Source organism: Takifugu flavidus, chromosome 1 (assembly GCF_003711565.1).
Source record: "Takifugu flavidus isolate HTHZ2018 chromosome 1, ASM371156v2, whole genome shotgun sequence".
Classification (NCBI taxonomy): Eukaryota; Metazoa; Chordata; class Actinopteri; order Tetraodontiformes; family Tetraodontidae; genus Takifugu; species Takifugu flavidus.
The window spans coordinates 11,460,265-11,488,257 of record NC_079520.1 but is presented as its reverse complement, the minus strand read 5'-3'; the positions used below and the strand labels follow the sequence as shown (position 1 = coordinate 11,488,257).

The window sequence follows — 27,993 nt, the reverse complement described above, 5'->3', positions numbered from 1 at the left end:
CCTGGACACCTTAGAAAACACCACCGACCAGCGGGCCAGAGAGGACATCCACAGAAGGGCGCAGGAGGTCAACCGCCTTGCTTTTACAATGGAGGAAAGGTAACAAAGCAGCTGGCAGCAAGCGATTCTCAAGCTTTGACCATGAGGATAATCATGAATTGTGTTGCGCTTGTGTGCAATTAGCCGCAACAGACTTCAGTCTGAGGAGATTGTGTCAGAGCTGGTGTACAGTTTCCTAATCCCAGAGATTGAGAAGATGAGCTTCAGACAAAAAGGTATCTTTATTGTTATTACGATGCTTGTTGTTGTTGTTGTTGTTGCATTTCTTATGTCTCTTTATTTAGTGCACCAGAGGCAGCAGAGACATTTGCAGGCTGCTCGGGACATCATCCAGGAGAGGGTGGAACATGCTGGGAATCATCCTGGCAGTCTGGGGTCCTCACAGCTCTCCGGCCCCTCTGAAGGTGCCAGCAGCCAGGACAGGAGAATCAGCCGTGTGGATGAAGAGCAGGAAGTGAAATGACCGGATTATGGTCGTTTATGAAAGGATGACAAGAATAAAGTCTTGGTTTATTAAATGTTTCTATGGCCTCTCTGTGCGTGTGTGTGCGCACGTGTGTGTGTGTTTGTGTGTGTGCGTGTGTGTGTCTGTGTCTGTGTGTGTCTGTGTCTGTGTGTGCGTGTGTGTGTTGTTTGTGTGTGCGTGTGTGTGTGTGTGTCTGTGTCTGTGTGTGTGTGTCTGTGTCTGTGTGGTGTGTGTGTATGTGTGTGTGTGTGTGTTCTCTCGCGGGATCTAAGATAACACATACTTCAGATGGATCAGATCCTGCTGGACTTCAGCGTAAACCAACATTTGACCTCCGTGTTGACAGCTTATCAACTATCATTGGCTCGTGGCAGGTGTAGGTGTGCCGCGTGCGTAGAGGCGGTGCGGGATCATGACGCGGCTCCACGCGACTGCCTGACCTGCGACCTGTCATGACGGTGATCTCGAACCTTGAGTCCCTGCAGACAACAAAGTGACTGGAAAAGGGATTCGAGCGCGATTCAGCGCCTTTCACGCCGCGTCTGTGTTGATTGAACCGCGTGTCCGTCTGGAGTCACCGACCAGTGAGTTCACTGATCTCGATCCTGTTTGATATAAACTCGACCTTTAACCAGTTGCAACATCAGATCTCACTGGCTCTAAAGTCACACATTAATCTTTTTATAAAAATACCGTCTATGAAAACGCAGTCATTAGATTTGTTGTTCATCGGCAGTTTATTGTCACACGAAGCGAAAGTGGTTTTGCGAAACAACTGTCGAACACCTCAAAAATGACACCTATGAATTTTGTGGTTGGTTAAAATGACATTTTAAAACTACAGCCTGCTACAAAAAATTAACATAGGCCGACAAAAAGGAAGGGAAAACGTTCATTTGGATGGGGACAAAGTGTAAAAGCTCTAACTGTAAAAGTTTTTAAAAGGTGTAAAATTAAAGTGCAATATAAATGTTTGAAATGGTTATAAATTAACAGCTTGACTAATTGGGAATTTAACATGACTGAATGTGTCCAGAAAGCTGTATCTAATTAAAAGAAATAATGTTTCAAATGCTGAAAAACTCAAGCGATCATGTCAGAACAATCCCATCATCCTCCAGGTGAGAATGAGCGGCGGGTTCTCTTCAGTGCAGAGCATCCGAGAAGCACTTGCCCTCAGAAATAAAGAGGAAGAGGTGCTGGGAGATGAGGAACCCCGGGCCTGTGGCGTGTGTGGAGATCAGGCCAAAGGTTACCACTTTAATGCTTGGACCTGTGAAGGCTGCAAAGGCTTCTTCAGGTTGGAATTTGAACAACTTAAGGATATTTCCTCCCTGTCTCTTTCTCTCCTGCTGCCCTTTATATCAGATTTCTAATTATTAAATTTTCTATTGATTAATTTCTGAATTAATTTCACCATCATTAGAGCAAGGAACGTTGTGTGTCTATGTTTGTTCAAAGTATGCTTTTATTTCAGTTTAATAGCTGTCTGTTTTCTTAATCACCCCTCCCATACGTGAGGCTTTTTTTAAGTCCTGTTTTTTGTCAAAGATCAAAGTTTTAAAGTTGCTCAAAATCTGTCATCTTCTTTAGCGTCTCAGCAGATCTCCACTAGATGTCGCTGTGGCATAAATAAACGTAGCTTATTTCCCTTCACACACACACATCAATGCTTAAAGACTTTTTAAAAAATTAATTTGTCAACAAGTCATCGGTCTGTTTGGAAGGTCTCAATATGTTTTCAATACTGAGCTCTGAGACCAGATAAGGACAATCTAACAAAGCACTAACAAATTATTGACATTAATTTGTACACGTATCATTAAAAACCTTGTTATTATGAGGACACTATCTAAAGGCTTGTGCATACTATATTTGATCTATACTGAGCTCTGTGGTTGACTGTTGCCACTGAACATGTCTTCTAACTACAGGTTTGCTGTTTTATGCTATATTTTGGACTCATTCCAGACGTGCCATAAAGAGGACGCCACCACTTCCCTGTCAATTCTTAAATAAGTGCAGTATAACCAAGAAAAACCGACGCCAGTGCCAGGACTGCCGCCTCCGTAAATGCCAAGCCATTGGCATGCGCCAAGACAGTAGGCCACCATTCGATGCTATAGATACATATGTATATATGTGTGTGTGTGTGTGTGTGTTTATATGCCTGGTTCAGTATGTGCGTGCTTGCAGTGATCATGTCAGAGAAGGAGATCATGGAGAGGAGGATCCGCCTTAAGAGGAAAAAGATGCTCAACACGCCCATCCACCTCTCGTCCCAACAAGAAGAAACCATCCGTGAGCTCCTCTATGGCCACCGCAAGACCTTTGACCTGGAGTTTTACCGCTTCAGTAGCTTCAGGGTGCGCTGATGAGTACAACCCTGTTTGATCTTTCTAAAAGTCTGAGCGAGCGTTTGTTTCTGTTTTTCTCAGCCGATGGACAGAAACATCTTTGCTGTGCGCGGCAGCAGCCCGTCTGGACCCGCGTCCTCAGACGTTAGCTCCCTCTCTACCTCCGCCCGTCTCCGCGGTCGCCCTGAGACGCCACAGACCCAGGGAGGTGAAAACGCAAGGCAGGGCTGCGTTTTCACGGCCCTGCCGCACGTGACCGACCTCGCCACGTGCATGATCCACGACATCATCGCTTTCTCCAAGAGCCTCACGGACTTCAAGTAATGCGCGTTCGTCCTCTACGCGGCGTCATGCTTCTGTCCGCAAATCAGTAAGGCCTCGCCTCTCGCAGGTCGTTACTCATCGGGGACCAAATTGCTCTGCTGAAGGGAGCCACGTTTGAAGTCATGGAGATCCGCTTCAACATGGTGTTCAACACCAAAACAGGCCTTTGGGAATGTGGCCACGCCACATATTGTATAGAAGATGCCGTACGAGGTGGGATCGCACTCACACACATCTGTACATCTATTGTGTCTATTGCTAATTGGGATCAATGTCATTATTGGCTGTTGCCTTTTATCCTACATGGGTTGAGCATCCTTTCCTGTTCTCGTTGGTTCTGTCTGTGCTAATTCTGGATGAAACAACAGCCTTTGAGAGTCTGTTCCAGTTTTATGTTGCGTATTTTACGATTAAAATTAAACAGCTCGTGCATGTTGACTGGTGTTGTCCTCCAGCTTTTCAAACAGAAAAATGTGACACAGCTGAGATGAACTAAAATGAGTAATTTCATACGTATGCCGTTAAAAAAGGCGTCTTTATCTTTTGCATCATAATTGCAGTGATGTGTTTAAAGCAGGAACTGGGCTGCATCCATGGCTGACTTTCATGTGTGTCCTGCAGCTGGTTTTCAGCCACTCTTCCTGGAGCCTCTCCTCAAGTTTCACCACACGCTGCGGAACCTCGGCCTGGAGGAGGAGGAGTATGTTCTAATGCAGGCCTTGTCCCTGTTCTCTCCAGGTAGGAGAGAGTCCTCCCCCCGTTATTCTCACATCATCTGCAGGGTCCGTTTGCATCCATCAGGTAGATGAACACGTGTCTGCTTCAACTTAATCAGATCGTCCGGGTGTGCAGCAGCACAGCGTTATCGACAAGATTCACGAAAACTTGGCGCTGGCGCTAAAAACCAGGATCGAGTTAAAAAGAACAGGACCAGAAAAACAGTGAGTGAACGACTGAGTTTGCTCTCAGACTGTTCAGCTGTGAAACCTCTGAGGAGCTCAGTCATGGATGTTTCCTCTGCTCCTCCAGCATGTTGTACCCTAAAGTCCTGTCCTGCCTCACCGAGATGAGAACAATGAACGAGGAGTACAGCAAACAGGTTCTCCAGATCCAGGACATCCAGCCTAACGTCATCCCCCCTCTATTGATGGAGATGGTCAGCAAAAGTCCCATTAACGACCTCTAATAAAATACAACACTCAACTGTAAATGAGCTCCATGTCGTCATTAATTGTTTTTAAACTCACCAAGTTATTGTGTTAGAATAAAAAAAAGGACTTTCATATGATATTATTTCGTATAGATTGAACCAGTGCAGGATCAGTACCGGAGAGATATTTGGACTCCCCTCCAGGCTCAGTCTGGCCTCTGGAAGCCAGCTCCTTGAGAGAGGCTGGACCCTCCTCTGCTCTGGAGTTGCCGCAGTGAGCTGAAGTGTTGGAGTCTTACCTGGTGAATGAAAGGTCCACCTCCCCGCACCTTCGGGTCAGGGAAGGGTCTCTCAGCGGTGCAGAACACCTGGATTTCTTGGAGGCACTGGGAGGAGTGCTGGAACGTGCTCCAAACGGATGACCTCATCAAGCTGAAGACACTGAGGGAGTTTGGAAGCTCCTCAGTGTGATGAGATCCACACCGAGGCCCTCAAGACTCAGGGTTGTCCTGGCTTCTGCAGCTTCGCATGGCAGTTGGGGACAATGTCTCTGGATTGACAGACCAGGGTGGTGGTCCCTCTGCTGAAAATGGGGACTGTGTTCCAACTCTTGGGGCTCATAGCCCTGGGGAACTCCATCCCATGATACTGGAGAGGAGGATTTGACCGATAATTGGTCCTCGGATTCAGGAGGAACAATGTGGTTTTCGTCGTGGTTGTGAGACACTGGATCAACCCTCCACAGGATGTTTGACGGTTGGTGGGAGTTGGCACAACCAGTCGGCATGTGTTTTGTGGGCTTCCTGTGGGAGGTGCTTCAGGAGTATGGGGCCAGAGGCCCTCTGCTAACGGCTGTGCAGTCTCTTTATAACCTTAGCTGCCCTTTGTCACCAGTTCTGTTCATTATTTTATGATCAAGCCAGGGGCTGGAGGGGCTCAGTTTAGGAACCACTGGAGCTCATCACTGCTTCTTAGAGATAATGTGTTGTTGGCTCGTTTGGCCGGGACCTTCAGCACTGGAGTAGTTTGCAGAGTGTGAAGCACCTTGGATGAGAATCAGCATCTACAAATCTGAGACCACGGTTCTCGACCCCGGGGAAAGACCCAGGACACGCTGGAGTGACAGGGGAACACCTTGGGATCCTCCCTGAAGAGCCTGGGCATCGCTGCTCAGACTGGTGCCCCCATGACCTGGTATCAGATAAGAAGATGGATGTTTCTGTTTCCACAGATGTGTAATTTATAACCTCCCATTGTGGTGGAAAGCGGCATTTCCACAGCACCGCGTCTCTGGAGCATCGGAGATTCACTCCTGGTCCATTTTTCAGGCCAGTGCTTCCATGACGTGTCAATCCTCCTTGCTCTGATCGCACCCAACTAGAAACACATGACGCTTTAAAACTTCCCACAGTCTAAGAGATGGACTATGACCTATAGGTACTTTAGCATTACATCTTACACAAGTTGTAAAAGCAAGGCTCTGAGGAATGAGAAAGTGATAATTAAAGTGGAAATGTTCCATGACACCATACATCCCTTCAACACGCATGCAAACTCAAAGAAAATTTGGTGTGAAGTGCTGGATATTTGGGCAAGAATGTTAAATTCAGCCTAGTAGAGCTCTGCCACACATCCATCAGTCGCTCTGGATTCACGGCGCTGCTCCTCATACTGACGTCTGGAGTTTAGGCGGCCCCTGTGAGGTAAGCAGTGAAAACACAGATGGAAGCCTTGAACAGGCCCCCACCCCTTGGTCTGACATGCAAGGTGCATTTTTAATTGCTGTGAGACAAATGCAAACAAAGGTCAACCTGAGGTTTTAGCATCAAACGTCACAGGAGTGAACACGTGGGCCCAGTGAGGGAGGATTTGGGAGCGGCTTTTTGTCCATTTGAAGCGAATGACAGAAGACAAAACACCGTTTTTGATCATTTCCAGGCTATCCTACTCTTTATTTAATGCAAATTACAGTACCAGGGAACTATTCCTCAGAGCACGCAGAGGGAATATTTACAGAGGTGCACATTTAGCATACCTTCACAGGACAAAAAAAAGTATCAGTCACAAACAGAGGCATTCAAGTAGTAGTACTGTTATTAGGGGTGTTTATGCAGTATTCTGTATGATTTCTCTTTTCTTCAACCCCAGTCGAGCCCAGTTATATGAAAACAGTGCATATACTGGTATATTATATCCTACCAGCATACACACTACTCTTTTCTGGTAACCATTGTGGGTTCATCAACTGAACTCATGGGTAGGCTGAGGTGGTCAAAGTGTTGTGGAAGCGACACGTTCATGGATGCAAAATTACAGCGAGCAAGGAGACAGGAGAGGCTAAGTGACCAGGCCCCTCGGGTGCTACTGAACCCCCTCCCCAGAATAAGCAGGGTGAGGAGAGAGGAGGCAGGACAGAAAAAAAACAAACAAAAAGAGCAGAATAATCCGAGGTGAGCGGAGGAGACGGAACACAGGACTGCATCTGAGGATGGCTCATCACAACTACATCTTAGTCTGGCTTTGGTAACAGAACCAACACTGAGTAATACAGAAACTGTACTGTATCCAATATATACAGTATTAAAGAGGCTTTTTTAAGACCCCTGCTGCAGTCCACGACACCTCCCCCTCCCTGCTGTACACACTTCATGCCCCGGAGTCCCCGTCAGGACTGCCACATGCACACGTTGCACGTGTGTCCGAGATAAAACATTTAAAATAAACACGTGTCTACTGTATTTTCAGTTAAAGAAAATAGGCCTTACAAGTAACAACATCTGTATTTTACATTAAATGTGCAATGAAAAAGGGGGGAGGAGGTGCGCGTGGAGGAAGATTGAGCGTGTCTTCTAGGGTTCGCGGGACATTCAACAGCACCAAAGGAGAGCCACAATATTGGGACGTGGGAGGGGATGGTGGGAGGGGGGCAAGGCGGAGGTGTATGAAAGCAAAGGCACTCCAAACTATAGTTACACTATACATGACTAGTTCTTGTTACAATAATACAGCTGTCATCTACTGTACTGTACAGGTAAGATTGAACATATGGCTGGATAAAGCTGATCATAGTCTACAATATCCATAAACAACATCAGTTCTGCCCTGATTCTGTTTGTTTTTTTTCCTACCATTCGTTATCTTTGTTTTTGCTCATCAACAGCACATGGGTCTGCATATATACATACCTTGAACACAACATGGAAAAAAATAACATAAAAAAACCAACATACAAGTAATAATTTTGGTGAGGAGCATTTATATTGTATATACAAATCCTGCTCTTCCTTCTCTTTTTTCTCCAAACATAGCGTGCATTCCTCTGTAAATAAGACGCTTCCATAGACGGTACCGGGTGGCGCTGTGTTTGGTAGGTGGGGAGAAAGGCGCTAGGCTAATGCTTCAGCCAGGGGAGCCAGGGAACGCCACTTCCGGGTGCTTCTCGGAGAGTTGGGGGAATTGTCAAACAGCTTAAATTCTTCACATAGACACAAAGAGAGGAGGAACCAGACAAGTGGAACCATTTGTCCAGACGCTGCTCTGCCACAGGAACACTGTTACAGACAGGTACGAAGACGGAGACGAGAGCGATGCTCTCAGTCCACTTAGAGCCCGAGTAGCGACGATACAAGAGAAACAGGAGAGTGGCTGCTGGAATCAGCACTCCAGCAAGAACTCAAACACCAACTGATCTATTGTCTTTATGCAGCAGCAAATATTGCTGCTGCCCTGCCGCACCCAGGAGCTCACCAGAGATGATTCGTGAACCAATGCAGTTAATATACATATATCTATATATACTTTTATACATAAGGGAAAGTAATATATAAACTGTGTATGTATGCGTGTCTTGTTTTGTATGTATATATCATACAACCACACAGGACCAGATACATTTCACATCCATCGCACGTCTGCCCAGGAGTACAAAACAAACTCATTAAAACAAGGTCAGGTAAAACAGCATGTGAACCATTTAAAAACAACCCCAAGCCAAGAAATGGAATCCCAAAAGCTGCCCCCCCCCCCACTTCTAGATTCACAAGTGAACTGTTTCCAAGCACCCACCCACCCACACACACACCCACCCCCACACACAGGGATCATCATGCAACCAAGTGTGTGAGTCTGTGTGTATGCCTGAGTGCATGCGTGTGTCCCGTGCATCAGCCTCTAGCGCCGGCCTTGTCTGGGAAAGGCAAAGATGAGGATTTGGGGAGGGGGGGCTCCCGCCTGCCCTCACAGCTGATCCTAAACATACTCAGGCCATGCAATACAGGAGGAACTGGGGTGGAGGGGACATAGATGAGGCTGCAATTAAAAAGAATCCAGGAGCTAAAGGGGGCCGGAGAGACAGGAAGAGGACCACAGGGATCAGCTTCGGACCTTTACTACAGATTGTCCTCTTACAAACATTACCAGGCTACCACTGTGAAGACAAGTACAGCGTACTTTAAACAAGAGTACAGTAAACAACACCTCTGGCCCCGCACTGCTCTGATCTGCCCCAGTGGAAAGCTGTGGAAGGCGTCGAAGGATGGACTAGAGTACAAACAGCGGGATGATGGGCAGTGGAAGAATGCGTGGCTTTGTGGTCGTGGCGTGGGGCTGTTGGCGAGCTGTTGAACCAGGACTGCGTCAGCGTCGCTCTGCTGCTGTCGGGGAGGAGAGCAGGGCAGAGCAGAGCTCATCCCCGGGCCGGGGCAATGGAGAGGCCGTGGGCTGGGGCTGAGACTGGGGCAGGGCGGGTGGTCCTTGTGCTCAGGAGGTGGCGTTGGAGGCCGAGGCAGAGGCGGTGGTGGTGCTGGGACCACGCTCTGTGCTGCTGCCATCTATGGGCGGGGAGAGGAAATAATCATTTACGGAAAAGGCAAAGTTAAGACACTTTAACAGAAATTGTGGCAAATATAACAAATAAAACATTCCACAAGTCCAAAAGTAAACATGTGCTTCCCCTGTTGGATTAGAGAACTTTATTTTGAGAATTACAGAAAATAATTACTAACAACCATGTGATTAATTTCCCCTTTACCTGTCCGACAATCTGGCACTAATTGACAAACTCTGGTTCCATAAGAAAATCCTCTAATTGTAGGAGGCATGGCTCTGACCTGTGGTGGAAGATGGATTGGTCGGAGTAGAAGCTGCGGCCTGGCTGCGGGCGTGGGCAGGGATGAGTATGGAGGCCAAAGATGGATTACTGGATAACTCTGGGGAAAAGCCAACAGATTTGAATGGTCGCCTGCCAAACTTCTGGACAAGTTATAACATGACATCACACAGCAGACACAAGCAACAAGTGGCAAAATCAATTCAAGTGTTCATGTAAGTGTACCCTGGGTGGTGAAATTGAAAAGCGATGGCTTCTCTCTCCCATTGGGCAGTTTGATGTTGGGGTCACGCAGCTCGTCAAAGAATGAGTGTGCACAGGCCTCTAAGGGCGTGAGGCGGGCTGTGGGTGTGTACTCGAGCAGGCGAGAGCACAGGGCAATGGCCTCGGGGGGTGTACGTGGTCGGAATACCTGAACAGACAAAAAGATAGGACATCACCACTCATATGAAGTCTACAGCTCTGTGTCAACTTTGCTAAATCATTTATTTGTGCACAGCCTAGTGCAATCGGGATAAACATAATTTTTTATATGCTGTATATATTCAAAAAACAGTGCTAGCTAGTGCAGAAGGACTAACAAGATGCAGTTGCGCAAAGTAACCAGAGCAGGGCGCCAGAGTGGACAGGAAGCCCTGATAGTGCCTGGTGACACTGTAGCAACAGCTGTGGGTGGGACCGCTGAGGGGACGCCAGCTCGACAGAATGTCCCTTCACGGTTTCCCATCTGTTTTAGTTTCCCAAAGGCTTCAAGCACACGCCAAAAGGAGAACATGACGCAGTGAATCTCAGTGAGTCTCAGACTGAGAGTAAAATAGAGAGTGAGTGAGCGGCACAGACTCTGTCAGATCCACTGTGCTGCTTCAGATATGAAGCACAAACCACTTTTTTCATCTTGATGGATGTATAATCTCGTTTTCCTGCTGCAAATCTCTGCAATTGTACTGTCTACGGAACCATTTCAGGTAAAATGTACTTTGTTGTGACCACAAAGTTTTCTATCTATCTATCTTCACTCAATAGAAACTGACTGATAATATCTGCCTTTTGTCCACTATTCAAAACACACACACACAAAAAAAAAAATCACAGTTGTCTGAGAAAAACTATTCAGCAGGTCACCAGTTTAATTATTTCTTTGTTGGTGGCTGATGCGGAGGGCTGTGGAATAACATGTTCAGTCATCACAACACATAAACGTAAAAGAGAGAAGTAAAAGGGTTCTTGTACCTGCTGACTCACCTTAGTCCAAGGGTGTGCCTTGATTTGAGGAAACTTGAACTCGGTGTAGTTGGGGTTCATCTCTCTGATCTGCTCCCGGGTCGGTGTGCCCAGAACCTGAAGAGAAAAGAACAAACAAACAAACAAACAAAAAAATCAATCTAGCATTTTGCCTTGAAGAAACAGAAGCCTTGACAGGCTGATGGTGACTCCAGCAATACCTTGATGATTTCAACCAACTGATCCACTCCACTGTCACCAGGAAAGATTGGCTGTCCTAATAAAAGTTCTGCCAGCACGCAGCCGGCCGACCACACGTCTGAGGAAAACAGACAAACATCATGTGGACGCCTGCTACAAACAGTCACAATCCTCACTGAGCTCCGTCATATGCTCCGTTTAACCTCTGGAGGGTTGCTCCCAGTCCAAATGCTGACAGCTGCAGAGAGCTTACCTATGCTGGAGGTGTAGTCGGTGGCACCGAAGATGAGCTCAGGGGCTCGATAGTAGCGAGAGCAGATGTAGGACACGTTCGGCTCCCCACGGACCAGCTGCTTAGCACTGAAAACACATTGGAAACACACCATTATTATTTAAAAAGCAAAAATGTGACTTAAAGAAAACATTTTTTACTCAATTGCAACTCGGTCTATGGTTCAGGTGCAGTGTGTCCACATTAAACCCAAGTTCTAGTGAGCATTTTAGTTACTTTCTGACTGTCACTCCTAACTTTTCCAGTACTTTTCAGTCTTGTCTAGCTACGCTAACTACGTGTGCAGATCCACAAATGCCCATTTTTCCTCAGACCATCTCCCTTAGATGTGGTAACAGAATAACTCCTCACCTGCCAAAGTCGCAGAGTTTCAGAACAGCCGTCTCTGGATCCAGCAGCAGATTTTGGGGCTTGATGTCTCGATGGCAGATCCCAAACGAATGGATGTAGGCCAGACTCCTGAACAGCTGGTACATGTACAACTAAGCAAAGAAAACATGTGCAGGTTAAGACCACGTTAACAAGGGCCTGTGGGTCAGGTGTTATCAAGAATAACAAGGATTCAGAAAGAGAGAAGTTCCAAAAATGCTTTCTGTTCATGTGTGGGATCTAAATGTTTACTTCTACCCAGGTGGATGGAATTAACAGTGCTGTTTGTTTTTTTGTTAGTTATTTATTAGAAACACATTGAGGCTGATGTGGTGTAGAGTTGAATTTTCCCCTCACACGTGTGAAGGTTTGATCGTATAATGCCTGTCATGTGGTGGTGAAGGACAACAATACAGAGGCTGTGTACCTTGACATAAACCATGGGCAGGGTCTGCTTGGCTCGGCTGTAGTGTCTCGCCACTCTGTACACCGTCTCAGGAACGTAATCCAGAACCAAGTTCAGATACACTTCATCTTTCTGTGGAAATGAAGCCAATCTGGGTTATTATAGTCAACACCAGTCATTATATGCAATTAGCATGTATATTAGCATGCAATTAGCATGTACAATATGCCAATATGTGCATGATAAGTCATTTCCAGGGAAAAGATTTGGGTCTTTTGCTTTGACACTGTGAATCCATTGTATAGGATTCTTCCCCTGAAGACAGGAAACACAACAACGTGCATTATAAATGGTCTGTTCCAACTGCAGCCACAGACAATGATATCATTTCCTCATTTCCTGGTTGGACGAGGCCCGTGTCAGTGGGCGGGCTTGTGCACGTCGACTGCAGCACACTGACCCTGAAAGGATGCTATGTCTTCTGGTATCCGCCCAATTATTCTCGGACTTCCTTTGATTCTGACCGGAGGCACGGAGCCCTGACTCATCGGCTGATTCTCGTGAGCTTGCTCTTTGGGTAGTGCGATTTACACTCACGTTCCGTCACTGTGGAACGTTCGCTCACATCCTCACGAGGGAATGCCAGCGGGAGTTTGTCCGATTGAACAGCTGAGACTTTAGAAGATACTTTGAGTCAGCTCGGGGAGGGAGGAGGGGGGGGGGGGGGGGGGCAGCAGGATGCTCTTAAGGACTTTTTCTGTATCCTTCAATTAAATCACCCAAAAAAGGGACCAAAAGGAGGCTGGATCCCACAGTGACGATCACAGCGTGCTTGCATTTAGGATTTCCTAAAAAATGTGGACAAATTATTCTAGATTTGCAATGAGGAAGTAAAAACACGATTTATTCGGGGCTAAACATAAGATAAAAAGACTAAGTTCTGCATCAAAACATTCACCTTCCACAAAAATATAACTGCTTAGCGGCACCGTAAGCAGCGTGACTGGCCAGCTTGTTTACTATAGACTTCTTCCTACACATTTCACATTTATTCAAGACAACGTTCCAAAACTGCCAGATGGCTGCAAATTTTCAGAAATAAATCTTCAACAGCGCCCATTGAACACTGAGACCAGAAGGTTCATGCTGAGGAGTGTGTGAACAACTGTTTCTGAGGAGAAAGTTACTTGCACAAGACAAATGTACACTTTTCCTTCAATGGGTGGATCAACTGTAAATTATTTAAAAGATTTGTTATTTAATAGTTCAAAGACTCTCCCTTGCATGACTTTTTACATTAGGGAAAAAATAATAAATTATTCTATGACCTGATTATTCTCTATCACAAAAAATTACATTTAACAGAATGAATGAAAATGTGGGGTTTGGCATTCACTGAAAAGATCGAGTTTATTTTCAGACACCCAGAGTTTCCTACCCTCTGCCCCCTGTTAGCATTAACAGCCAACGTGCAGCTCAGTAATAGGCAGCGTGCACGGAAGCATGAGTAAGCTGGAATTGCACGAAGTTACCAGGCAGAATAGGGAACACGCTCCCCTCCTGTCAGAGTTAACCGTGCTCGTCCTCCCCAACAGCTTACAGACGTGCACACACACCAGTGGCTCGAACCACTGGTGTGTGTGCACGTGTTCAACCAGCAAAACTACCAATTGATAATATCATTGACGAATAGGAGCAGCACCCCTGCCACCACCACTGAAGCTATATTTAGCCTAGCAACAGCGATGACTCACTTCCTGCCTCTACAAAGCCACTTCCTTGGCTTGTTCCCAGACGGGCTGATTGGCTCCTCGCGCTTTCCAACTTGAATAATTCAGGCTCTAATTTGCTAAGAACACGGCTTGCACCTGAACCACTGGCTCAGCCCGCTAAAAGTCATCATATCGCTCAAGACGCTGGCTGAGCCGTGATTAGTGTGCGTGTCAGGTTGCACAAGTGCAGCTCATTAGACCAGGTGGGATTGTGTGACCGGGACAGGAACGCTTTCATTTAAGAGTCGGGACCTAAGAAGCCGCTTAAACAAATCCAGAACATCACAAACAACATAAATCATGTATGATTTGTTATGAAGTAGATTTAGAAACTGCTGACGGGGAGCCAATTAAAGAGCAGGACAGATGAATACGTGTGGTGTCATGTGACCAGACAGTGTCAGCTGATGTTGAGCTATGATTAAGCTTATTTACTGGACCGTATTGATGACTGCATATTTCCACTTCATTTCTACTGTTGAGCTGCCTGCCTGTGTCGTCAGGACCTGCGGCCTCCTGTATGAACACTATTATACAAGTGGTTAAAGGGTAAAAGTGCACACTGTGTGTCAAGTCCACCACATGTCAGAGGTTACGCAAGTCCACCTGAGCATTCTGACTGCTACAGCAATAGAAGCTCTGGCCTGGCTCAATGTTCCTCCAATCAGGACACTCCCCCCCCACACACAAGCACCCAACCGGTCCTTATCTCAGCTCCTCCTCCCTCTTCTCTGTTCCATCCACTTGCCTTTAAATGCACCGTTCTTAACACAACATTAATATTGTCTGCTTCTGTGGCCCCTTCTTCCCTCAGTGGGAGCCCCCTGGGCGCTAAACCGGAGCAGCTGAAAAGGACATAAGGGCTAATGTGTTTGTCTAAACAACGGCCTTAAAGGAAAAGCGATGGATTATTGAGACGTCTTTGCTGTGGGAGTGTCAATATATCAAGAAAAGGCTGAGGTGAGCCAGCACATGGCATAGACGAGGGGGTGGAGAGAGGGTGGAGCGGATTGGGTAAGTCTATAATTAACCTTCTATCTCTATAAACGCAACCCCTACCTCTCCTTATCAATTGTCTAGCTCCTCCCCCCCCCACCTTATTAAGGGTGCAACATGAATGCATTCGTCACAATTAGGTCCCAGCAACTTTGTGTCGCTATCCAACACATGGAATGCTGCCAGTTTGTCAACTTATTGATCGACACAGTTGAGCCTTGTAGTTACCAGAACTCCTCCAATGATTAACTGAAGCCTTTTCTACACAAAATTGATCAGCGATTCAGTAATAAATTTAACAGAGCAGCACAAGGCCTCACCTGCCCGGGGTTTCCTTTGAGAAACCGTTGTGAAATCTCACAACTAAAATGAGGCTTAGCAAGAAACAACTGACACAGAACCCCATTGACACAACGTTTTTAGATTTTTTTCCTTGTTCCTTGTGCAGAGGCGCCACATATGGAAAATGATCTCTGTGCACACGGATGTGGTGTAGTAGACGTGCAAGGCCAGTAGTTGGCAGTAATGAGGCTTCAAAGCATCTCAAACAGAGAAGATTCTTTAGCACAAACATCCAGATTTGATGACGATTGTGGCGTAAATGATTTTAGAGCATCGGCGAACGTCAAAACTGCTCTTAGATGGCGCTTGCTACCAAGATATACAGGTTGCTAGTTGGACTGAGAAAAGCTTAACACTGTTATAATGGTACTTGATCACCATTACATGCAGCCAGTCAGTCAGCTGATCATGACTTCCCATGATTGCACCCAAGTTAAGCACCTTGGTCTTAACCCTGGATTAACCCCAGAGACAGAGAAATGATGTGCAATAGAACTACAGCTTCAGGCACAGAACAAAGAGAAACAGAAGTATTGTTTTCCATTATGAAGTCTCCGTCTTCCACATCTTTAGGCTCTTTGTTGGGGATGGATTTATCTGCTATCTCTGGTGAAGTCAGAGGTGTAATAAGAGTCTAAGATGTTCCAACCCATCAACACAACACAACAATAGGCTGTGGCTTCTAAAAACACCAATCTATAACATGAGTCACAATGTAACTTAGCAAAAAAACTGGACAGAAGGGTTTTTTAGCATGGTTGTGTGTAGATACCATAGCATATAAAATACAACACTTAACTACTACTTCATTTATTTGCTGTGAAATATCCAATCTTCCATTTTTCTTGATTCGCTGCCCATATTTTCCAGTTGTAGTGACCAAACATCTTGAAAGTGATGAAAGAGATGAACTCAAAGAAGCAGCATTGTGAGGCAACTGACCTTGTCTCCGCTGGAGTAGAAGAAGTACCGCAGACGGACGATGTTGCAGTGGTCCAACTTTCTCATGATCTGCAGCTCACGGTTCTACAAAATACAGAAGAGAAAGAGAGACAGTGGATTCAGCGTGTGGACGTGACAGCAGAAGAGCTGCTGGTATTTATTGGACTGTGCACATTCACATCAGAACAACCGTAGTGAAGCACACAACCAGCAACCCTACGAGATATATAGAAGGTAAAGCTCTAGTAGAGGAGGCAGAGGTGTTTCAAATGAATCCACAACATATAGTCACCCTGATCAAAGCCAGTCGGAAAGAATATGTTCACGCATTTGATGACGACAAAGAAATAAAGTGTGTTTTCACTGTGAGAGATGCTGGTAAATAGCAATAGCTTTTACAGGAACCATTCCTCTCTTCTTGAGGGTCCTGTGTACGCCTGGTATGGGGCCGATACCACATAAGCCTGGTATGGGGCCGATACCACATAAGCCTGGTATGGGGCCGATACCACATAAGCCTGGTATGGGGCCGATACCACATAAGCCTGGTATGGGGCCGATACCAGGCGTATGTGGTGCTTGGTGGTGCTGCGATGTGACACCACAGCCCATCACTTCCTGTTCAGACAAACGCGGTGCACTGCTGACACAAACAGGGCTGCTCCCCTCACGGAAACATGGACAGTTCGGAAACTGCAGAACGAGAACGAGTTTTTGAGTTTCTGCCCATCTGTTCGGGAACTTCAGATCAGCCAATATTTTGCCTTTTATGCACTTTATAGGACAGGCCATAATGTCTTAACTCCCCAATTCGATCAATACCTCACCATCTTTTTAAAACTTTCTGCAGATGCTCCTGTTACAGAGACTGAGGATGGCTTGTGTTTTGTCTGGCTCATTTACTCCTAAGAAGTGATGACGATACATTTTTTGTCAGCGATGTGGAATCTGCAGTGCAGGATACTTGTTACAGAAAGGTAATTAAATTACATTTAAGTAATTTAATTACACTAAGTAAAGTTGTTACGTCCATTATTTCTATATCAAGTTATTTTCTCCTGATTAACTCTGAACTTTGTCAGTCTTGAATGTCCAAGAGAGGTCAATGATGTTCAACCTGTTCAGCTCCGGCCGTTTGGGGCAAAGATTTTCCAACATGGGCAAAAAAGGCAACAGTATTCAATAGTACACAAGTGTATACAGTAAATAAACAAGTTCTTTAAATAGACCTGTTGCTCCATCACTTGATCAATTATCAGCTTATTTAGAGCCACTAATTGATGAGCAGCTAGAAAAAATCATGTAAATCCAAGTGCATTTAACAGTAGTAACTGAGTGAGGCCCCATAAAAGGTCCTGTAAATGGCTGTTGGGGGTGGAGGGGGGGGGGGTTCTTGCAGTGGAGACACGCACCAACGGTGACGTAAAATCACCCTGAAGTTCCTGCAGTGGAAACGCGCCTAAAGGCAACAAGATCAGAACTCAGATCAGAAAGTCTCCTGAGAAGGTTTAGTCATGTGGGAGGAAGCTCCACTCAAGCAAACAGAACCTACATATTTAACTGTGTTTATAATGCCGCTGTTCAGAGAAATAGTTATAGTTTGGGGATTCCCTTCACCCTCCTTCCTCTTCTTGCAGAAGAGGCTACAATAAAGTTATTAACATGCAGCATTATATTCTGAAGCCTTGAGCATCTTCAGAATACTTTTTTAGTCCAGAGATAATGAAAAGGTTTAGTCATTAAGATGTTAAGCTCAGAGTCCTGAATGGTGGAGCACAAACGGACATTCCCATCCTCCTGTTTACGTTTACAGGGCTGGATGACACCAACCTGGTCATCCCCACTATAGAGGCGTTGCCAGCATACGAGTGAAGGCCTGTCCAGCTCCCGTCCCACTGCTGACCCCTCACCATACACAGCCTGTTGGGAGCCCAGCACACGGCCAAGCTCACACACATGCATGCGCACACACACAAGATCTCATCACCTTCTGGTAAACTTTTTTTTAGACTTCTTATTATCCAACTGCCGATAATTATCAAGGTTTAAACGGTCCCAACAGGCTTCCATTACATGCGTTTTATTGGACTGTCACGTAAGATAAATGGAAATAATTTAAATATCTTAAGTTCTACTAGTGTTAGATGCAAAAGAGAAGATGCCCACAACAGAGGTAGATAACCATTTATGTAAATCTGTGATGTAGATTACAGACGCACCTAACCTGTTTTTTTCTGTCTTTTCTGGAAAATTCAGACTTGATTGACATTTGGAATTGATCCCAGGCTGATGTGTCCTTTGGTGCTTCCACCAGAGAGAGCTTTGACCCTGGACATTTGACCAGTTCATCACAGGACTGGCATAAGGAACCACACACTCACATTCATACCTGCAGAACTTCAGACCTTTTGCCTGATGCTGGAGCACATGGAGATTCATACAGACAGAATAGATACAGATAGAGGTCCCAACATTGTCCAACCAATGATCATCAGTGTGCAGCTACACAAGAGTTTAGCTTTGCAATAACAGAGAGAGGAATAACTAATCAGGCTTGTGGTTCATTGCCCCTTGTGCTGAATGTTGAATTTGTTTTTTAAATGCCATCAAAATGACCTAATGACCAACCCAAGGTTGCGTAAGAGTTAGCAATCACATGCTAACTAAGAGCGTGAGTGTGTGTGTGTTAGTTTTAAGCAATCCATTAAGCATCCATTTTCCAGTAGGCTGATATGTGATCCCTCTGATGGGATGGAGGAGAACCTCTCCCATAATCCACCAAGAGTGGATTGTGAGTTCACCAACACCGTCTGACACATTCATCAGCTGTGGCCAAACCCAGAGCCGACTCACATGACTTCTCCGCCTGACTTGTACACGAGATACTGACAAATCATTCACACACACAATGGGCTAACAAGGTTCTGCTCATCACAGCTGATGAAGAGCAAATCAGACAGCAAAGAGGAGAAGGAATAAAAAACAATATTGGTGTGTGTGTGTGTGTGTGTGTGTGTGTGTGTGCGTGCGTGTGTGTACTTGGTAGTCATGTGCAAAGTCTTAGCACTCATTTGCTTTGGATTTTTCCCAACAGAACTGTTCATGAGGACCGCCTGGGCAGCCAGAAGTATTGAGAAGCTGAAACCACATCATCTTCAGCTCTACTAAAACATGCAACCTATTGAAATGCCATGCTAGCCACAGCCATTAGTTGCCTCCTGATCAACCATCATCAATACTACTGCTGTAAATCTGCTGGTGGAGTTGAGATTTCCCCAGTCCAGACTCACAGGTCAGATGATTCCAGCTCAAGCTGCCGTCAGCAGGACTCACAATATCCAACACGCACAACAAAATGCCAGAAAGCCTGTGACTTTCACACAGTTCACACATTTCCATCCTTGGATCCCATGAAAATTGCTGCAATGTTAATGTCTAAAGTCAGCAGCTGCCTGGTTTCAGAGAGCAATCAGCAGCTAACCAAGAGGAAACCATCATCGTAACCATCGTAAATGAGGACCAAGAACATTGTGCAGCTTGAAAAGGAAGCTAGTTTTGTTGCTTGGATAATCACTTATCAGCTTTCTCTTCCATCGGTTCTGTTCCATTTTGGTGGGGCAGCATTTTCTACAGAGAAGCGCTGACCTGACCCTCTGGGAGAACACCCAGGGGCTAAAGGACAGATGCGGTCCACCCAGATGAGCCAACCTAACCAAATACCGGAAGAACCTCAACTGGCTCCCCTCAAAGCCTCTCAGATGCTTGGGCACCTTATCACCAACGCTGGGCCCAGATCTCCACTGGAATAACTGTTCTTATTTGTGTTCCAGCTGCTTTGGTCAGTATCCCCAGGCCATGACCAGAGGAAAGGATCAGAATGTAGACAGACTGATAAATGTAGAGCTTCATCTTTACCATAACTGACCAGTAGAACGTCCACATCACTGCAGAACCTGTTCTATTCTGATTGCTTAGAAACAAAACTGATGAATCCCTCCACATGAAGCAGAAACTCCACTTAGTGACTGAGAATAAGACTTAAACTGAGCTGTAACCACACCACCATGAGCAGAAGCTCAACCATGGGAGGAGGAGGATTACTGTAAATGAGGGGAACCAGCAATTTAACATCAGTTCAAATCAGCAGCATCAGTGACCTGTATGTTTCTATTAAATAAGAGCCCCCTCCCCCCCTCTGCTGTACACACAGACCACTTCCTGTCCGGTCCACTGTAAACTGCAAGACACCTTTGGTGGTTCTGCTGGGCTCAGAGCTCGATGGAAAGTTCATTTGATTTCCTTTAACTGTTGCATTCATTGTGATGAACACATTTCTAGTTTGGCTAGTTTGGTTAAAACTAATAACCCAGCAAACATCAAAGGGAGGTAAAGGCTCTGAGAAAGGTTGTGTGAAGAAGTAAAAGCTGAAGCAAAACTAGGGGGAGTTGTGTGCATGTCTTACCTTAAACCTTTTATCCTGAAGGACCTTCTTGATGGCCACCAGCTCTCCAGAGTCACACAGTTTAGCCTGGTACACGACGCCGAACGAGCCGTTTCCGATGACCTTGGTGTCTGTGTAGCTGACCTCCTGTGGTCGGTCAGGACCCTGGCCCGGAGTGGCCACGACTGTTGTTACTTTGCTGCCATCTTTATCCCCTAATGAGAGAGGCAGAGAACATTTAGATATGCAGAAGCTCTTCTCGCTGCAGCCGTTTGACCCGGTTCTGACCCGGTTCTTCCAGCAGCACCGTCTCCTGATGAACAGCTTCAGCAGCGCTGAGCAGTGATTGGGCACCTCCGTGAACGCTGTTCTCAAAGGCTTTAGCCAAACTAATGCTCTTCATCATCCCTCCCTGATTATTAGATAAGAAAACCAATTAAAAGTAAACTATATTAACCTTTCTCCTGGCGAAGATGATTGTTTCAGTCACAAACTCACGATTCCTCACTCAGATCTCAATACAGCCGGTTCAAATCAACTCCGAGGCACCATTTAGCTGTGTGTCCCCTCAGTGTGAAGGATGATCCAGCAGCTTGTACTAATTATGTCAGATGGTGGAATGAGACCGGAATGTGACACACTGACAGCACGCATGTATGCCAAGAATGACAGGAAGCAAAAAGAAGCTCAATTATCAAACAGAGGAGGCAACGGACATAATTAGGGTCCTAACTGATTAGATCGAAATCTTACAGTTTATGCTCAATTAAAATCTGGGAAATAGAGCTTGATGACAATAAAGTGTCACTAGAAGATCCTGGATGGAGAAAGAATTCTACAGATTTGTGCCCATTAAAGTTTCTGATGGAGTGAAATGTAAGAAATAATGATCCATTCTCTAGACTTTAATCCTCACATCCTCAGTTTTAGAAACCAAACATGGCTGTTGAACCGTAACTGCACATTTTCTCTGCAAAACACCTTCTAAATGGGTCTAGATTGAGCCCCTCCCACACAAAACACTGCCGCTAAATACTGCCACCTACCACACTCCCCGCTGGCAGCGCTTCACTTAAACTGCAGCCGCTTTTTTAAGAAGAGGCCCAGCGAAGCCAAAGGACCCACGCAAATACGAGAATCAAATGATCTGTTCGATATGTCCAATTTTAGCTTTGGAGCTCAGACACCCAAGTCCATTTGTTAACAGCTCTCAGGCAACAAGACATCGCGCTGATGGGTGGATTTATACGAAACTGGGACGTCTTTGTGTCCATCGCATGTCTGTGTCGCGCGTGTGCTTCCTTTACTGCAGTCAATACTTATATTACTGAAGATATGGACGTGATCAAAGGAAGATGGGGAGGTGCGTTCAGGAGGAGCCTGCAAAGAGAAATTGTAGAGATTCTTTAAGGACTAAGGACAAGAATAGTTTTTTCCACGTGCGAGAGAGAGAGAGACACAGAGATAGAGTGAGAGAGAGAGATGAAAATAACTGCCCACATATTCCAGCAGGGACACTTCTCCAACGCCTCTACATTTCCTCAAACCGTGAGAAAATCTCCCAGAAAGGAGACAGTAACACACAGCAGAACTCACGCTGGTGCTGGAAATCAATGAGCAAGCAATTAAACTAAACTGTTGGTGTCCATGTTGGAGTTTATGTGAGGAATCCTCATAATGCAGCCGAAATGAATAAAAGCTGCTGTGGACGGGGCCAGTTGAGGTAAATCTGCTCTTTCACTGAGCTTCAAAGCAGCACAGAAAAGACGGACCTACAACTTCTGGCCAGAGGCGATGATAGTCAATTCAGGACTAGCTGAGGTCAGAGCAGAGTTCCACTCATACATGTGCACAATGGGGCCAGCGCAGCAGCACTGAGCACGTGTGAGACACCGTCACTGCCAGTGATCGGCTTTGTCACGGAAACCAAGTCGACCAAAACGCATGTAAAAGCTTCTTTTTTTCTAGCGGTCACAGATAAGATATGACCACTATTGATTCTGTGCAACTTTCAAACCGTTTATAAAATAGTTAAATAGGGATGCACCAATCCACTTTTTTAACTTGTGATCTGGTCCCAGTACCTCAATTTAGGTATTTGCCAATTCCGTTCCTATTCCAATATGAGCTGTTAACTTTAATATGAGACTGTGATACACAGGTACATGTACAAATGTACGTCCTAAAAGGCAACTTGACGTAAGTTTGGGGTCGGAAAAGGAAGTCAGGGAAAAACAGGAAATTCTACAATCAGGAAAAATCCCATCCTGCTTCCGCCGCTCAGAATATCGGCTTTCCAAACATTGCACCTTGCTGTTCTGCTTTGCAGTGTTTCAAGTGTGATATATTCCCACACAGCTGTGTAGAAACATTGGGAAAAGCTTGCTAGCCCCAGTGCTGCTCATTGCTAGGCCGCTAGCTGCAAACAGACTTCTCTGTGTCTCTCCATTCAAGAAATCTATTCTACAGTTAGCAGCCAGCTAGCAGACTAGCCAGCAGGAGACACTTGTGGAATCATTTCAGCAGACGACGGTAAAGCAGACATCTCGGAAGTTTCCAATCCGTAAAATTTGTTGGTGTGAGAACCCGATACAGATAGTGGATCGGATCGGCACCAGTCCTAGAAACAACTGGTGGATGGAGGAGCTTGTGCTGTGAGCGACAGCGTGCACGTGTTATGCTAATGCGAGCAGGTACACATTCAGGGAGACACAGCGCAGTGTCCCACCATTGTTGTGAGAATGATGGAACGACGCGACACCTCACTGGAACATCACATCTCTGGAGCGTCAGTGATGACAGCGCTTGGCCAGAGCAACGTGAATCAGAGTGAATGTGAAATTCTGAGCAGGCAGAAGGAAGGAGCATGGACTCTGCTGCATGGAGAGTGGACTGAGCAGAGAGGCATCAGTCCCTCCTGCTCTAGTCTTGCCTTTTGAGTCTGCCCTGTTTATTTCAAATTTAGATACTAATTACTTCACTTTGTTCTCTTCAACACAAAATGTAGGAAGGAGGAAGTAATGAGCAAGAGGAAAATAAGGAGAGCCACAGCTTTGAAATGCTAAGCAGGCATCATTCTTGGCCAGCTGACTAGCCCCCTACAAAATGCACATATTTTGAGGTCAGCAAAAAGATGGTGGAGAAGATTAACAATATGGAGTAAGTATATGTATTTCATGCAAATAACAATCATGATACTTGGCTGTAAGGTGCCCAGCTGTCCCCAGAGGCTGAAACAGTCATGTAATCTGCAACATGTCCATCATTTCTATCCTCTGGTGTCCTGAGGAGCTGGGCCGATCTCTCCAGAGTAGAGCTGCTCTGTCGCCATATATAAAGGCACTTATAGCCATTAAACAGTCTGCATGATGTCATTGTGGCACAGTTGAGGATGCACTGACACGGTAGCAAAAGTGATGCCAGCTTGGGTTAAAAACAGCACCAAGAACATAGATCAAGCTGATCTCTGACAAAGATGGGGAACAGCCAGCTCATGCCGGTGCCTCAGCATGCAGCAGAAAGCATGTTGATATACGGTAGCAACACCTGTTGCTACTGATACTGCCGCCAACTGCAACACTGACAATAACCCCGTTCAATTTGAAAGTCCAGACTGCTTCTCTACCAGGACAACTGGATATGCAGCAAGGACAGAGGGCTCATGTGCCAGGAATGTAGCAAAATTAGCTAGCTGCCTAGTGGGAGGTGTAGGTGGTAATTAAAGTAAAAGGCAAATAAATATAAAAATAGTCCCATATTAGTTCCCCTCCCCCTGGTATCGCACATGCTAGGTCTAAAATAAAGCTGGTTTAAAAGCTGGACCCCACAATTCCAGCTGTCTTTGAACATTACAAAAATCAAAATGGTCCTACAACTTAGGGATTTCACAATGCACTGGTTCATGGCCCCACCCAGATTTGATTTATAATGAAGACGTCATGCTAATGTCACACACTATTTCAGGTGGCGGAAGGATGTTCTTAGCAGTTGACATAAGTCTGGTCTTTTTAGTTCACAAAAGGAAACGAGGCATTTGGCGTCACAGGACATGAGCCTTATCTTACAGAGGAGCGGTTCAAAAACAGATCTGTGGATGAAGGAAACGAGCGCCGTGCTAAATCAACAGTGGAAACAGATATGTTGCAACCAGATAAACTGGGGTAGACCAAAAAAACAAAAAAACCCACCCATGCTAGCCAGCCGACATATCTGCTGCACAGGTTTGTTTAATCACACCAGCGTGGCTCCTTTCACACTCCCTGCTGCGCTGGCCCCCCCCCATTCCCTTCAGCATCAACCAACCGCTCGGAGGACATGCGTAGGTTGGGTTTGGGGGGCTGCCACAGCTGTGGATGGTGGGGAGCAGTGCAGCTCCCAGTGGTGGAGAACAGATCTGAGTGGCAGCGGGAGGCTGCCTCCAGAGGTGGCGCTATACAGAGTAACAACAGCTGGAGAGGCCTCCGTCCCTTACCAACGCTCAAGCATCAGAATGTCAGCGTCGCTGGATCCCATCCTCACCCTCACCGGGGTATAAACCTCTCTACCCCGACAACGCGCCACCAGTCCCTCACGAGGAACCATCACAACTGGGGGCATTTTAAAGTCTTTTGGAGGAGTCCGAAATACGAAGGAAACCCCAAGCTCAGGACAGAACCTGGGACATTTTTACATCCACTTTAAAACGTCCTGTACTGTTGTTTCTATTTTTATAAATAATGTCAGTGGGGTAATTTCTGCTAATTGCATCCCATATTTCCTTGGTTGCATGCATTGGCGAGCTGCGCCTGTGTCATGTTACTATGACGCAACGTTACTCATATAGCTGACACCGCCACCACCGTGCGGCCCACACACCCTGCAGTGGAAACACAATCCAGATCAATGAGCACTATTCCAAAATGCACCGGGCCATCTTCAGCCGAGCTGCCAATGAGAAGCGGTCAGTCTGAGCCGAACTCACCAGGCCCCCACTTTCTGCTCCAGTCCCACCTTGGTCGCCTCACAGCTCGGGCGGGTCATCGCACGCTTTACGTCAATATTCAGTGGCACCGGGATGAGAATCTAGCCACTAGAACCCACACATCCGTTCAGTCTATCCAACGATTCATCGTCTAAACTGATGCCAAACGCAGCTGGAGAGATCATTTGATCATCAGCCTCCAGCCAGCGCGCTCTCTCTCCTGTGAGGGGTAAACACCACCTGTTAATGAAAATCCAATTATTTAGCACCCATTTAGATGGTTCACCCCTGTGGCATCATGTAATGGCTGATCATTATGTAAAGGCGGTCCAGATGAGCCTTACTTGGAGACAAACAGAGTTTATGGCAATGAACTTTTGAGTCAACCATCACATTCCTGCGCCCAAAGTCTCTTATGCTCTCGCAGCAAAACATTTTGCATGCAGCGTGACAACTCTTTTTTTTAAAAATGATTTAATGTAATTGAACACAACTGCCTGGAAATAGTGAGTGGGACATAGTTCTTGCATTTTGAATAGAAGAGAATCTTTGATGCACGTCACATACGCATGAGCATCAGTGGTTTCTAGGAAAATTTTAAATGATTTATTCCTGAATTTGTCTGCACATTTTACATTCACTTTATAGTTTATATTGAGATTTATCAAAGAATATCGTTAAGTTGCTTGTTGCTAATTCCATGCATGTGCTGGAGGGCTACAAATGAACCGGCCCCACCTCAGCTGTGCTTGAGACCTACAGAATTAATTTTCTCACGTTTATGAGGCGGAAATTTTGGAACAGGAAAAGGAAATGTCCGTCTTCATCATTCCAATTAGCCTAATGAAGCAGATGTGTGCATTGACCCCCACTCTCAGCCTCAGCCACGGTGCCCTGGACACCGGACCGCTTCACTAGCCCGATTTCTGGCACTCCCTCCAGTCGTCTCGACGTCTGGCCCACGATCGGCACCGGCTCTCCTCCTCTGGACCCGCGTCCAGAATCCCGTCGGTCTCGACTACGGACGTACCTCCCGATCCGAGCGTTGCGTAATAGACCGGCCATATCGCTCTAACCCTGTTACGCATTCGGTTGCTGCTATGTAGTAACACCGGTATACGACCCGAATCTGGGTCCAGTTGCACTCTAATCACACCGGATCTGCGATCCAAGGAGAACGGATTGGCTGTTGACCTAGGACTATGCCAACGTTACCTTCTCCGGCCCGGCCCGGTCCGGCCCGGCCCGGCCCTGCCCCAGCGCGGCCTGCTAATCCTCGCCAGGCTGACCAGGGCGGCGCACAGTGCAGCGGCGTGTGCTCATCCCGAGCGTTGCACTCAGCAGGAGCCAATCTCAGCCAGTGACATAGATATGACAGTGCTAAGCTACCAGCTAGCGTCATGCTAGCTGCACACATTTTAAGCCCGGGTAAGGCGAGACGTCGTGTGAGGACATCTGGCCCACAATGGGCCTGCTGCATGCAAAAATAGGGTAGGTTGCAGGAGAATTACAGTCGGGTACTTACTGCTGACTTTCATGCTGCCGAATGCCGATGGCTGCGGCACTGGTTTGCAGCTCTCCGCGAAGGATGTGGTCCTGGGCCGCCCCGACATGATCCAACACCTTTGGCTCTCTTCTCGGCTCTGACTTGTTAAACGGCAGGACTGATCGATTCGCCGAACCTTCTCATCCAAAAAAGGACGACAGTGAACTAATAAGACTATAATTACAGGAAGACTGGCAGAAACTGACCCTTTTTCCCACGAGCACTTTTCTTTAGTTCGTTGTCACCTAATAATTTGCCTTCTATTTCCCACCATCAGCCGATCACAACATCATTTACTCCAGGTTTTCTCTCAGCGGGCCTTTAAAGACACGTCTCCAACTAAAATAGTCATGAATCCGGCCTCTCCCTGTGGCCCCCCGACTAATAAAACCAATTGTGATTTCGTTCTCAGAGAGATATCGAGTCCATACGGGCGAAGAATGCTGAGATGGTATCTTAAAGTGGCTGGATAAGGTGTGGATCAGACGAAAAAGCGGTGCGTTCTTGTCAGTTCCGCGCACATGCAGTTCCTCTTCATATCCCGATGTGGAGGCTCTGTGATCCGACTGCCATGGCGGCTCCCTCGCTATACCCTAGCCTACAAACCCTCCAACGGAAAAATCGGCCAGTGGCTCTGCTGTAGCGATTTCAACGTTTCCGGGCTGAGTCAAAATTTGCCTCTGCCGCCGGATATTTCAGTGTCTTTAATGAAGCCCCGTAGCCGCGTTCTAGTCGAAAAAGCTGGTCTGATAAGCACGGAGTGCGACGATACTGAATTTCTTTTTTTATTCCTTCCCCATTGGTTTCGGGCTCACTGTCTTTGTCACTACGCACGTAAACTACGCCGTTTCCGTAGCCGTCGCTTCACGCTTCCTCTCCGGAGTAGGAGGCTCGCGCTGCGGACGTAAATGGCGACAGAGAATGGCAGGACTGTGAACGCGCAAACGACGAATCTGGGGTGGCTAATTTAGCCAATCAGAGGAGGTATCCTTCAAAAATGGGCGTCACCCGTGGTTCCATTATCCAATCAGAGAACCTCTG

General features: G+C 46.3%; 3 protein-coding genes and 1 long non-coding RNA gene across 9 annotated transcripts in view; 3 read left to right on the top strand and 1 right to left on the bottom strand.

The window, feature by feature from the left end:
* The window catches only part of cfap91 (cilia and flagella associated protein 91), a 10,869-nt gene extending 10,287 nt beyond the window's left edge, over positions 1-582 (top strand). For all 3 annotated transcript variants that reach the window (XM_057043781.1, XM_057043771.1, XM_057043790.1), the window contains 3 exons: positions 1-99; positions 184-275; positions 345-582. The exon at positions 1-99 is cut by the window's left edge and continues 50 nt beyond it. In XM_057043781.1, the coding sequence (XP_056899761.1) occupies positions 1-99; positions 184-275; positions 345-523 (370 nt within the window). In that variant the 3' untranslated portion in view covers positions 524-582. The remainder of the gene's footprint in view (positions 100-183; positions 276-344) is intronic.
* A 215-nt stretch (positions 583-797) lies between these two features.
* nr1i2 (nuclear receptor subfamily 1, group I, member 2) lies at positions 798-4,417 on the top strand. 3 transcript variants are annotated; one of them, XM_057035836.1, is made up of 9 exons: positions 802-1,110; positions 1,676-1,826; positions 2,498-2,628; positions 2,723-2,892; positions 2,965-3,203; positions 3,275-3,420; positions 3,829-3,945; positions 4,043-4,148; positions 4,237-4,417. In XM_057035836.1, coding segments are annotated over exons 1-9 (1,218 nt in total). In that variant the 5' UTR covers positions 802-1,109; the 3' UTR covers positions 4,394-4,417. The 3 variants fall into 3 exon arrangements, with proteins under 3 accessions (XP_056891825.1, XP_056891816.1, XP_056891807.1); XM_057035827.1 differs by having other exon boundaries at positions 803-1,110; positions 1,648-1,826; XM_057035845.1 differs by lacking the exon at positions 3,829-3,945 and having other exon boundaries at positions 798-1,110; positions 1,648-1,826.
* A 1,861-nt stretch (positions 4,418-6,278) lies between these two features.
* gsk3ba (glycogen synthase kinase 3 beta, genome duplicate a) lies at positions 6,279-27,797 on the bottom strand. Of its 2 annotated transcripts, none has more exons than XM_057035803.1 (11): positions 26,932-27,797; positions 20,468-20,661; positions 16,006-16,089; positions 11,975-12,085; positions 11,530-11,660; positions 11,140-11,246; positions 10,907-11,004; positions 10,695-10,802; positions 9,690-9,876; positions 9,466-9,564; positions 6,279-9,186 (listed from the first exon to the last, which is right to left on the bottom strand). In XM_057035803.1, exons 1-11 carry the CDS (start codon positions 27,017-27,019, stop codon positions 9,116-9,118), a joined length of 1,278 nt encoding a protein of 425 aa, XP_056891783.1. In that variant the 5' UTR covers positions 27,020-27,797; the 3' UTR covers positions 6,279-9,115. The 2 variants fall into 2 exon arrangements, with proteins under 2 accessions (XP_056891783.1, XP_056891793.1); XM_057035813.1 differs by having other exon boundaries at positions 10,707-10,802; positions 26,932-27,795.
* LOC130527401 (uncharacterized) lies at positions 14,489-18,030 on the top strand. The gene is made up of 4 exons (XR_008951026.1): positions 14,489-14,739; positions 15,934-16,239; positions 16,856-16,982; positions 17,819-18,030. It is a non-coding gene; the product is annotated as an uncharacterized LOC130527401 (long non-coding RNA).
* Positions 27,798-27,993: the final 196 nt, after the last annotated feature.

What these genes read in the sequence shown, in the direction of transcription:
- nr1i2 (XM_057035827.1), top strand. Translation starts at nt 1,654, where the DNA reads ATGAGCGGCGGGTTCTCTTCAGTGCAGAGCATCCGAGAAGCACTTGCC. An exon ending in GGCTGCAAAGGCTTCTTCAG is followed by an intron (nt 1,827 to 2,497) that starts GTTGGAATTTGA and finishes GACTCATTCCAG; the next exon opens with ACGTGCCATAAAGAGGACGC. An exon ending in CATTGGCATGCGCCAAGACA is followed by an intron (nt 2,629 to 2,722) that starts GTAGGCCACCAT and finishes GCGTGCTTGCAG; the next exon opens with TGATCATGTCAGAGAAGGAG.
- gsk3ba (XM_057035803.1), bottom strand. Translation starts at nt 27,019, where the DNA reads ATGTCGGGGCGGCCCAGGACCACATCCTTCGCGGAGAGCTGCAAACCA. An exon ending in TGCCCATGGTTTATGTCAAG is followed by an intron (nt 11,661 to 11,974) that starts GTACACAGCCTC and finishes TTCTTTGCTTAG; the next exon opens with TTGTACATGTACCAGCTGTT. An exon ending in CAATCCATCTTCCACCACAG is followed by an intron (nt 9,187 to 9,465) that starts GTCAGAGCCATG and finishes CCCCGCCCATAG; the next exon opens with ATGGCAGCAGCACAGAGCGT.